Consider the following 11831-nt stretch of genomic DNA (forward strand, 5'->3'; position numbering starts at 1 on the left):
CAAGTGCAAGGTCCTACACCTGGGTCAGGGCCACCCCAGGCACAGCTACAGGTTGGGCAGAGAAGAGATTCAGAGCAGCCCTGCAGAGAAGGACTTGGGGGTGTTGGTTGATGAGAAACTGAACATGAGCCGGCTTCAGTGTGCGCTCACAGCCCAGAAAGCAACCGTATCCTGGGCTGTATCAAAAGGAGCATGACCAGCAGGTCGAAGGAGGTGATCCTGCCCCTCTGCTCTGCTCTGGTGAGACCTCACCTGGAGCATTGTGTGCAGTTCTGGTGTCCTCAACATAAAAAGGACATGGAACTGTTGGAACAAGTCCAGAGGAGACCACGAGGATGATCAGGGACTGGAGCACCTCCTGTATGAAGACAGGCTGAGGAAGCTGGGGCTGTTCAGCCTGGAGAAGAGAAGGCTGCGTGGAGACCTCATAGCAGCCTTCCAGTAACTGAAGGGGCCCTATAGGGATGCTGGGGAGGGACTCTTCATTAGAGACTGTAGTGATAGGACAAGGGGTAACGGGTTAAAACTTAAACAGGGGAAGTTTAGATTGGATATAAGGAGGAAATTCTTTACTGTGAGGGTGGTGAGGCACTGGAATGGGTTGCCCAGGGAAGTTGTGAATGCTCCATCCCTGGCAGTGTTCAAGGCCAGGCTGGACAGAGCCTTGGGTGGCATGGTTTAGTGTGAGGTGTCCCTGCCCATGGCAGGGGGGTTGGAGCTGGATGATCTTAAGGTCCTTTCCAACTCTAACTATTCTATGATTCTATGTTAAAGATGGCCCAGGAGCAATGACTGTGAGAGCTGTCAGCACCTGCAGTTGCACTGTAAGTATTTAACAGGTAGATAAAGTCCAGTTTACACAGAAAGCAGTAACATTCATCAGTTACAAGATACAGTTTTCATTGTGCAAATTTATGATTATAAATTGAAACATAAGTCAGGTATTTGACACTAATCATAAAAGTTTAATAAAGGCAGAATGTTATATACAAATAATAAACCATTCAAATTCCAAAAGTCTGAGAGACTGGTTTAAAGACAACCAACACTAGTCATTCTTCATTAAGCAGAAATGCTTTAGAAATACTTCACATAGCCATTCCATTTTCAGTCTGCCAGAAAACCTGGTCTTTAAACTGCAGGAAACCAGGAGACCTTTCTAGTAATACTTCTGATTTTCCATGAAGTCAGAGGTCAATAGATCCTCTGAACTTGAATTTTTTTGCAGATCGCTCACTTGCTCTAAGCTGGAACTTGTTTCCATAGATGTAGGAAATGAATCCATCAATCTCAAAACTAAATACATTGTTAAATTTGGGAACAACTGAAAAGTAAAAGGAAAGAAATTAACAAGAGTAGACTAATGTAAATCCCTGTTATGAAAATAAACTGAAGTACCCAGGGATATTATTCACATTGTTCACAGACTTGAGGTTTGCCCTGTTTCAAGGAGTTCATGCTTTAGCAAGAAAAGAAAAAAATAACCAAACCCTCTAAGTTTTTAAACTGGAATTAGTAAAGTTAGTCCTCTTTCAGGAGCATGCAGTGTTGCAAGGAATATCTAATGTGAAGCAGATGAATGAGCCCTGTGCATGACCATGTTGTGTTCACCGAAAATACCTTTTTAAGAACCGCTCAATTCTGAGATATTTTTTGTAAGCTATTGGGTTGTTGCGTGGTCAAAGACATTGACCTCTGGGACTCTATGGAAAAAGCTAAACACACTGATACAAAACAATGCACTCGGAGGTGTAAGAGGAATAGTGGGTTTAAAAAAGTTCTGATTATTCAAATTGTGGAAAGCACTGAAAAAAAATCTAACATACCTTTTAATTTGTCCTCTTTGGTGATAATTTTGAACACACGTTTAAATTCCTGTAGAACGATTCCTGTTATCCCCACATAAGAGGGGCATTTTGATTTTGCAACTGAAAGAACAGAAATATGTAGGTATTTGAAAATTTCAGATGCAGACACGTTATTTTCTCTTCCACCCCTGATTTTAAGAACTGGTTAACAATATTCTGAAATAATGCCATTTTACTGTAAGCAGTAGTAAAATTTGCAGTTAATGTTTGCAGCTAACAACATGGTTTTCAAGAGCAGTTGAAAAGTAATTAGCATTGCTAAGTAGAGAAAGAATCCCTCCACAGGGAATTTCAACTATGTGATTCTAGAGTAGATGACACTGAACAAATTTAAAAATAAGCATCTGAAACACAGGAGTGTCTACTCATCAACTCCAGATGATTTTGTAAAAGAGACCAAATGGAATACCTGTAATGATTGCTCCATGGAGATCAGCTTTGAGCAGTTTGGCCTGCACAATATACGGTTGCCTTGAAGAAGAGGGTTGGATCAGAGAAGAGGGAAAGTTATATGGAAAGTTAGCTTTGAGCATGATTTTAGTAGTCACAGTCATGTTTTGTAAACCTCACAGAAACAGTACATAACCTTATCAAGTAACTGTGATGTTTCAAGCAGTAGTTCAGTAAACCTGGAAATTTCTACTGAGACCCAAACATGCCCACCCACAAATACTTCAACTTACGATTCTGGTCTAAGGCCATGGCACAGGTCTCTGATATACTGTTTCCAGAGTTGATGTAGTGGTAGAAAGATGGCATACCTGTAGTAAAAGACACAAAAAAGTATTACACACAAACTTAATGATCAAAACCTCTCTTGGCTTGTTACTGAAATAATCCATATTTACAACAGATTTAAGACTACCATTTGTTAAGTTTTGTAATCTGTTTTCATAGCCTGCTCTGAACAACACAGTTGCTTTATAAAAAAGCACAAACCATGCTCTTTGCTGTCAACCCAAAATGGTGATGTGTTTTAGAGGATTAGGCTGTATCTAAGGTTTGAAATTTCTCCTCAGTTCTTTCCCCATTTGTCATTAACAACAGCTGGGGCTTTAGCCAGTGGTTTGAGGAACCTTATTGCAGAGCTTTGGCTCTCTGGTCACAGGCACTCTAATGAAAACCTGAAATCAGGGGTGATTGTATTTGGGTCTGATCTCATAGCTGGGTACGTAAAAGGAGAGAGACCAGGTGGAGAATTAATTTACCAGCTTCAGAGACAGCACAGAAGTCACACTGACTGTACATACTGAAGGGCTAGTACTCACTTGTGTGTGCCGCTGCTTTTACATACAACTGATGTACTATTACACGAAGAAAATAGTTCAGCTCTTACCTTTGCTGCTTGGGTTCAATTTCAAAAAGATGCATTTCTCGCCTCTGTTTGGCAGTAAAACCTTTGGTTTTCTTCCCCTTTTGCTTCGTCTTTTTCTTGGCATAATGCTCAAGAACCACGGCTTTCCGAGTCAGCATGTCCTGGATAGCTTGATCTTTCTTTTTTGGCATGCTAAGCTTCAGGAAGGCGTTTACAAATGCTTTGGCCTCTTCTGAGCTCTGAGGCTAAAGGTATTTTAAAAGATACTTTAAAATACGAAATGTTAATTGAATGTTACTAACTTGCTGCTGGCCGGTTCTACCGCGGTGCCACGCACAGCAACAGTTACCGGAGAACGCTCACATGCTGCACCCTCGTGCACCTCAGCTCACACCAGCCGCGTTACCCGCCGCCACTGTCACTAACGCGTCTGGGAAGGGAACGGCTGCCGTGGCCCCCAGCGGGGACAACCGGTACCTTCGGTTCCCAGCAGGGTTTTTATACGGCGGCGTGCACGAAGAGCAGAGCCCGCGCCGCTCCCGGACACCTCGCCGGGCGTCCGGCCGGGGGTACCTGGAGGCGCAGATCCTTGGTCTCCTGGGGCGGCAGGCGTCGGTACAGCTGCACTGCAGGCGGAGCGGGACAGCGCGTCAGGCGCGGCCCCGCTCCCCACCTCCGCGCGGCCCCGCTCCCCAGCGGCACTCACCCTCCATCGCGGCGGCGGCGGCTGGCGCTTCCGGCGCGGGTGGTGACGGTGACGGTGACGAAGGCGACGCGCGGCTGCTCGGAGGGCCGCGGGGCGGGGGTGGGCGGAACCGCACCGGGCGGGTGCGCCGTGTGCGTTGTGTGCGTTGTGTGCGCCGTGTGCGTTGTGTGCGTTGTGTGCGTTGTGTGCGCCGTGTGCGTGGTGTGCGCCGTGTGCGTTGTGTGCGCCGTGTGCGTTGTGTGCGCCGTGTGCGTTGTGTGCGCCGTGTGCGCCGTGTGCGTTGTGTGCGCCGTGTGCGTTGTGTGCGCCGTGTGCGTTGTGTGCGCCGTGTGCGTTGTGTGCGCCGTGTGCGTTGTGTGCGCCGTGTGCGTTGTGTGCGCCGTGTGCGTTGTGTGCGCCGTGTGCGCCGTGTGCGCCGTGTGCGTTGTGTGCGCCGTGTGCGTTGTGTGCGCCGTGTGCGTTGTGTGCGCCGTGTGCGTTGTGTGCGCCGTGTGCGCTGAACGCGCCTCGCAGCAGGGCCCGGAGGTGCCGAGCTCCCGGGCCCCGCGGAGCTGCATGAGCCAGGAGCGGGCCTGCGAGGAATCGCTGCCCGGCTGCGGCACCGGCTGAGCTCAGGGGTACAACCGACCCGCCTCACAGCGCAGCCCCGGACAGGCATACAGCGCACCAGCCTTGGCTCTCTTCGCGAGCTGTGTGGGCCCTACGGGAGGCCCTGGGCATGGTGAGCCCAGCTGCTCCCTTGGCCTTGCCTGCTGTCTGACAGTCGCATGGGACAAACGGAAAGGGGGAGCACAGGAGCCAAAAAACGGGGGGTGGGAAGGAAACTCTTACATTCTGTTTGCTAAAAGAGTTTGTAGTATATGGAATGTCAGAATAAATACCATCTTGGTAGCATCTCCACTGCTGGTTCGGGTAGTAAATCCCACCCTTAACCTCAAATTTCAGAGGCTTCTCTGTTTAAGGTGTCCCAGGAAGAGGAGCCCCCACGAGCAGCCGTGTTTCTGGGTTGTTTAACGGCTGGCACCAGGGTCCCCAGGAGCAAGGTGTCCCTCATAAATCACAAGCTGTGCTAAGCTCGGGTTTAGAGGGAAACCATCACTGAGACCAAAATCCACATGTAAAACAGGGAAGTGCCGTTGCTTATCTCAGCCATGAGGTTCTGCAAAGGGGGAAGCTGTGGCCGGTGTAGATTGTTAGATTAGCCATTTAGATTAAGCTAGATAGGGTCAGTTTGATACTTTCAATACCTTTAATTTTTGTTACATGTCCAAACAGTAGCATTACTATTATTACTCAAGTCACAGGTTTATTTCAGTAGAGTTTGTGATGCAAAATTAACATTAATTTTCAGCTGTCAAAGAGATTGTCTTACAAACTGAAATCTATTGTTGATCTCTTTTATACTAAAAATTCTCTGACTTGGGAGAGTAAGCTGGGCACCAGATAACTCAGTTACTTCTGTTAAAAGTCTTGCCAGTCATATATTCTGTAACGTAGGCCACCTCATTTTCTCTAGTCACCTACCACTTCAGTAGGGTTGCATACAGTTGGAGTAGACAAGTCTGTTGTTTGAGTATTGATTTGTATCTATGTTTAAAATCTGTCTTTATGTTTCTACCAACAAAGGTCAAAAAATCAGGGAGATGCTGCTGGCTGTGGAGTTTACTACCTCTGATACCTCACTGCCTCTTTCCTTCTGGGGTAAGTCAAAGTCTTGCTCACTGTACAACATAGAGGTACCTTTAAACCAGAGCAGCCAATTCCTTTTTCTTGCCAGCCTAGTCCCAACCCATGCTGCCACCTGCTCATACATGATGGTTCTCCAAATACAGAAGGGATTTATATGCCAACCTCATGAAGTTTAACCATGCCAAGTGCAAGGTCCTACACCTGGGTCGGAGCAATCCCAGGCACAGCTACAGGTTGGGCAGAGAAGAGATTCAGAGCAGCCCTGCAGAGAAGGACTTGGGGGTGTTGGTCAATGAGAAAATGAACATGAGCCGGCTTCAGTGTGCGCTCACAGCCCAGAAAGCAACCGTATCCTGGGCTGCATCAAAAGGAGCGTAACCTCCTTTTGGTCGAAGGAGGTGATCCTGCCCCTCTGCTCTGCTCTCGTGAGACCTCACCTGGAGCATTGTGTGCAGTTCTGGTGTCCTCAACATAAAAAGGACATGGAACTGTTGGAACAAGTCCAGAGGAGGCCACGAGGATGATCAGGGACTGGAGCACCTCCTGTATGAAGACAGGCTGAGAAAGTTGGGGCTGTTCAGCCTGGAGAGAAGGCTGAGTGAAGACCTCATAGCAGCCTTCCAGTATCTGAAGGGGGCCTATAGGGATGCTGTGGGGGGACTCTTCATTAGGGACTGTAGTGACAGGACAGGGGTAACGGGTTAAAACTTAAACAGGGGAAGTTTAGATTGGATATAAGAAGGAAATTCTTTCCTGTTAGGGTGGTGAGGCACTGGAATGGGTTGCCCAGGGAAATTGTGAATGCTCCATCCCTGGCAGTGTTCAAGACCAGGTTGGACGAGGCCTTGGGTGATATGGTTTAGCGTAAGTTGTCCCTGGCCATGGCATGGGTGATCTTAAGGTCCTTTCCAACCCTAAGGATTCTATGATTCTGTGATTCTATATGCATGTCATGGAGGCATATTGGCTTAGCGGGTAATTATCACTGCTTGGTGAAGAATACTTAGGGAACAAGTTACTCAGGCAGGATATAGGAAATGGTGGGTTTTTAAGTGCTGCTGTGAAGCACGAAGGCAATAAAGTGATCCCTAACAGGGAGTGAAATTGTGGATCTCTGCATGTGTGTAAAGAAAGGGCCAGTCTCTGCAGGGTATTAAGTGTGAGCACCAGCTGGTTTGTATCACAGACCTCCTGGCAGTTAAGTATATGCTACAGCAAGCAGATTGCTTGGTTTTACAAAGCGTGGACTCCTTGAGTTGTCATTGCTACTAAAAAAACATCAATTTTCATGAATGGAGTACCAGGATAAGTGCTATGGGTCTTTAGGGCCATATGAGTGCTCCTTCACTGGATTTATGCTGCAATTCCTAGGGCACTTCAGGGATTAATAGTCAAATCAGTGGTGGCGATGCTGGTGTTGTAAATCCAGTGATCCAGGCTAAACTAGTGCCTGGGGAAACCAGTCTCTTCCAACAGCTCTACGTCTTCATTTCTCTATTTATCTTCGGATATAATGTCTGAGGGAGTGAGGTGAGTGCATTAAGTGTGTGTCCCAGAAAGAAGGTTCTGTGTCAGGAGTTGAGAGTCCCATCAAATAAATGTGAAAAAGGGTAAGTGAAGAAACTGAGAAACCACTGAATAGGCAAAGACAATTTGTAAATAAGAAAAAGAAGGCTCAGAAATGAGGAGAGATGGGCAAAATGTGAATAGAAACTGAAGTGGAAATATTCAAACAAAATAATTATAATGCGTGTTTCCAAATGTGCGTCATCAACTGCTCTGCATGTCTTAGTGCCTCAGACTTCTCAAGCTTTTTACTTCAAGTAAATCAGCTTGGAATAGGTTTATAGTGATGTAAATCCCTAATATATATTATTAATACCAAGTTACAGGTGCCAACACTGGCATATCTGAGTCTGCTAAGTCTGTGTATGGCTTTATTTATTGCTTTCTAAAAACCAATCTGAAACCCCGAACCGCGCACAAGCCCAGCGCTAGGTGATCTGACCGTGAGCACTAGGGGGCAGTGTTGCTGCACCGAAGTCCTGCTGAAGGGCTGCGATGGGAGAGCGCCCTGTGCGCGCCAGTGGGGGAGCAGTCACAGAAAGAGCTCTATGTTGGCGCTCACAGAGAACTAAGAGGCAAGATGCAGACTAAGCAAAGATAATTAAAGATAATAAAACCACAATTAAGGATATTTGTGTGACACAAGAATAGAAGACCAGTGATTTTTTTACAAAGAGTCATTGTGAGCTGAAGAGAGATGAGCAGAAGTATGAGAAGTGAAGTGGTGTGTGTAAAAAGTGACTGGGCTATAATCACAGTTAACCTTTGCAGATTGTCACTGGTACGAGAATACCATCCTTCTCTAGAAGGACTGTCTCAGCAAGCATGTGAGCTCTCAAGATCAATATGATTTATTCCTCTTGGCCACATTTTATTAGCAGCTAAATGTGGTCCTTAGAGATATCTGTACTGGTGAAAGTAATTTCCATTTAAGCTCTTCTGAACTGATTCCCTCTATCCAAATATCCAGCTGCTAATACAACTGCCAGCCAATTTCCCACATGCATCCAGCCTGCATGGGTCCCATGGCCATCCCTCCACCTCCTGCCTGCATCTCACCATCGCTTTTGCCTTTTCCTCCCTGTGCTGACATCTTTTGGCCTGGGTGCTCTGTGCCCATGTTTCCTGGGCCCTGTGGCTGCCGGTACCCTGCACGCCCCAGTTTCCCCTGGCTTCGCTGTGCAGCACCTGGGCAGTGCTGGTGTGCCATGTGCCGTGCATGCACTTCCAGGGATCTGGGACTTGCGGCTCCCTGCAGAAACCGGTCTAGGAAAGGGTCATGGGGCAGAGCTGCCACTTAGCAAGGCGGGTAGATGGAGTATTGGTATTAGTAGCCTGAGTTTTCATGTCAGTGTAGGTTTGCTAGAGGGAAGTTTGGAGGTGCTGTGTGTGGAAACCCAGACTCTTGCATTATGGGCTTGGCTGACTGCTTTTAGATGGCTGTGTTTCATTAATGAGCATCATCTTTTGATGTACCCTGTTTTCCTTGAGTGTTTCTTTTCCATTTATTTTCCTGTAAGTTTTTCTGCTTTTTTCAGCTCATGTATAACTCATGGGTTAGGATGAGATGGGTGTCTCCAGTTGTCCATCCCGTGTGTCGTCTTACCCCTCAGCTGACTAACTGTGCTTTGCATCGTAAGGTTCATTTTTATCCTTAGAGTCCTGGCTCCTGTTACCTCAGATTGCAGGTACTACCTCAGGGTAAATAAGAGACTGGCTTTTCTGTGTGCAAGGAAAACAGAAAGTGCCTGGAAACCCAGTCCAAATATATCCTAGTGGCACAGAAATCAGAACGCAAATAGTAATCCCAAAATGCTTCCAGAAAATGTCAAGGATTTAAAAGCTGGGGTTTAAAACAAAAACAAAAGAAGGGAGCTGTTTTGGGAGGCTGGCTGCAGCACCCATCGCGGAGGCTGATCTCACTAGAGGGCAGCCCGAGACCGGGGTCGCAGCCGCAGGCTCCTGTATGTGTTCTCTCTACCTGTTCCTGCCTGCTTCAAGTCTAAAAATAATAATTAAAAAAGCTTTAAAATGGTTTCCTGTTTTGGAAGAAATTTGCTTCTTTGCAGCTTTTTTTTTTTGCATACAGGTATCCAGTTCCAGTTCTTCTGCATCACGGTACAATTATCAGTGGAAAGAGGATTTTGAAGGAATTCAATTTCCCCACGAGTTTAGGAGGGCACTCTTCTAAATACCAGTATAGCCTTACATCAAAATAAGAAGCTAAGTCCATCTTTAAATATTAAAAATATGAGGGACCCTGGAATACCTGGAGATAACTGCTGCAAACTAGAGTTGCCCAGCTTTGCCATGCAGAGCAACAGTAAAAAACCACCACGTTCTCTGTAAAACAGTAATGGGGAGTCCATAAGCTGAGGCTTTGGCAGCAGACATTTGGTTCCCCAGCATGCTGAGATCACATATGATCCAAACCCACCTCAGGGCAACATCCACTGCTGCTTTCCTGAACAGCTTGTATTTACTAATTAATAGCAATGTTCTGCATTCATGTATTATTCCATCAGTCTGTCTCCCAGCCATTACTGTTGCTGTGCTTTGAATCACATTTAGATCTTGTTGAATATTTCATTTTAAAACAAAATTAGCATTGACTAGTGGTAGTCATGTGTGATGCAAAATGAGTATTAAAAATGATAAATTATGGAGTAATAATAGTCACTGGAGTTACAGCAGACCAGCCTGTAGAATGTATTTCATTTGGTTTTGGTTAAACTACATACAGTTAGCATAATTCATTAACATTTAAAAATAATACAAATCAAGAGCTTTTGGGTTCAAACCCCAGTTATCTTGGACATCAACATAACATAAACAAGGTGTTTGTGTGTATCTCCACTTTGGGGCTCCGGTGTGAGGTGAAGTGGTGCTGACTACGACTGAGGTGGCAGGAGAGAAGAGGCACGTTTTGCACAAGGCTCCTGTTAAAACAGCGTATGTTTCACTACAGCATCTTTTGCTCCATTCCCAGCAGGTGCTGAAGAGCTGGGGACGCGGCACGCTCTGGCTAAGGGGCTCTCACTCATGGGGGAGCAGTGTCTGCAGCTCTGCTGCCTCCTGCACAGCTCGCAGCCAGCCGGTGCTTCATGCCAAACATGCCTGGAGTTACAAACTGGGGTGAAATCCCAAGAAAGTTGAAAAGGTTCATTAATTAAACAAATACACTTTCTCATTTTTCCTCTGTAATGAGTCACCTTTCTCAGAGGCATCGCTATCAGCATGACCCTGTTCCTGCCACACTCTTTCTCAGTAACATGCGTAGGCTATCAGGACTGAACCATTCTCTTCAGCAGGAGTCAGCTCGTGCATCTCCAAAGAGATGTGTTGCTGAGTGCATACACATAAAGGCCTTGTCTGCTGAGGCACCCTGAAGCATCAGGTCACGCTGGTTTAAATGTGTGTCTCTACAAATTCAGGAGTGCAACCCAGAGGAAAACAAGTGGAAACTCTGTTGAAGCTGGGCTGAAGGAGACCCATGGCTACAGTCTACACCTGACTAGCATTGTCCTGCAGAGGAGCTGAGAGCTGCTTTACCCTCCTTGGTCGCTTAGGTTTCTTAGCACCCATAACACTGGCTGTGACTATGTTGGTAATGCATGTAGGCAGCATTTTATAATTGTGTCTACATTAGTTTTTTATCAACCAGTTATAGAGGCATCATTGTCATGTAAAGCGTGGTCCAAACCATCATGAGCAATTTGGGCAGATCCCTCTGGCTGGACTGCAGTGAAGGGCACTGAGCCATGTGCTCGGGAGTCTCTCGGCTTTGCCACTTGATATTTTCATACATGGGAGGATGAAAAGAAGTCACAGCACCTGAGGTTGGCTGCCACTGCAGGCAGGGTCTTTCTGTGCAGGGTGTTCAGGCTTTCAGCTCCCTTTCCATACTGTGATTTCTTCTGAGCTGCCAGTATGTGGTGGGGCCATGAGGGGCTTAATGCTGCTGGATTGCTTTGATAATTGCATAAAAAAGCCCAACCCATCCAAAGCCAAGCAGAAAAACCCTGTTTGAGGTCAGTGCTCTAGTAAGTACCTTTTAAAGAAACAATAATCTGGTGCAGTAGAAAATATTTTATCCATCTCCAGTGGAAATCTGATAAACAGCAGAGAGGCAGGTGTCCAAGGAGATAACTAATAAATGCGGCTGCAGTTCTGGAGTGAGCTAGCCTCTCAGGCTGGTAATTAAATAAAGCCCCTCTCAGGAAATGCTGGAAGCTAATAGGTATACATGGAGATGCCAGTTCATTTGCCTCAGCAATATATGTTAATTTTAGCATAAAATTAATTTATGTATTTTACAGTGGGACAAAACATCAGGGGAAGGAGAAGGAGGAGCTTTCATCCTGCCAGTGATGAGTTCAAGTGGTATTAAGCACCTTCTTAAAAACTGAATAGTGGGTGAGAATGAGGGAGAGAGAAAAGCAGATCCTCTAAACAGAATTAACTGGTCACAGATTTAAAACTGGCCTGAACCACATTTGCAGGCAGCTGCCAGGGGATCCTCTGCTTTGCCACAGCTCAGTTAGTACAGAGCCCTAGTTAGCAAATGGCTTGAGTCGCTCGGTGTTGGTGTGGGTTAAAGGGATTTCTAAGAGTTACCTGAGTGTGAAATTAGGAGTGCTGCAGTGGTGGGTTTTACCTACAGTGCTTATTTGAGACTACAGTAAAC

The 11831-nt window shown here is 46.2% G+C and overlaps 1 protein-coding gene across 2 annotated transcripts; it reads right to left on the bottom strand.

Annotated features, from left to right (window-relative positions):
* Positions 1–940: 940 nt before the first annotated feature.
* Positions 941–3916, bottom strand: POP4 (POP4 homolog, ribonuclease P/MRP subunit). 2 transcript variants are annotated; one of them, XM_061471795.1, is made up of 7 exons: positions 3890–3916; positions 3757–3809; positions 3205–3428; positions 2552–2629; positions 2278–2339; positions 1827–1928; positions 941–1324 (listed from the first exon to the last, which is right to left on the bottom strand). In XM_061471795.1, the coding sequence occupies exons 1-7, from the start codon at positions 3894–3896 to the stop codon at positions 1188–1190; spliced, it is 663 nt and encodes a 220-aa protein (XP_061327779.1). In that variant the 5' UTR covers positions 3897–3916; the 3' UTR covers positions 941–1187. The 2 variants fall into 2 exon arrangements, with proteins under 2 accessions (XP_061327779.1, XP_061327780.1); XM_061471796.1 differs by lacking the exon at positions 3757–3809 and having other exon boundaries at positions 942–1324; positions 3890–3902.
* Positions 3917–11831: the final 7915 nt, after the last annotated feature.

The sequence above is a fragment of the Pezoporus flaviventris genome, unplaced genomic scaffold (genome assembly GCF_033815535.1).
Source record: "Pezoporus flaviventris isolate CSIRO_AGI_PZ_B2104156 unplaced genomic scaffold, CSIRO_AGI_Pfla_v1 ptg000067l, whole genome shotgun sequence".
Classification (NCBI taxonomy): Eukaryota; Metazoa; Chordata; class Aves; order Psittaciformes; family Psittacidae; genus Pezoporus; species Pezoporus flaviventris.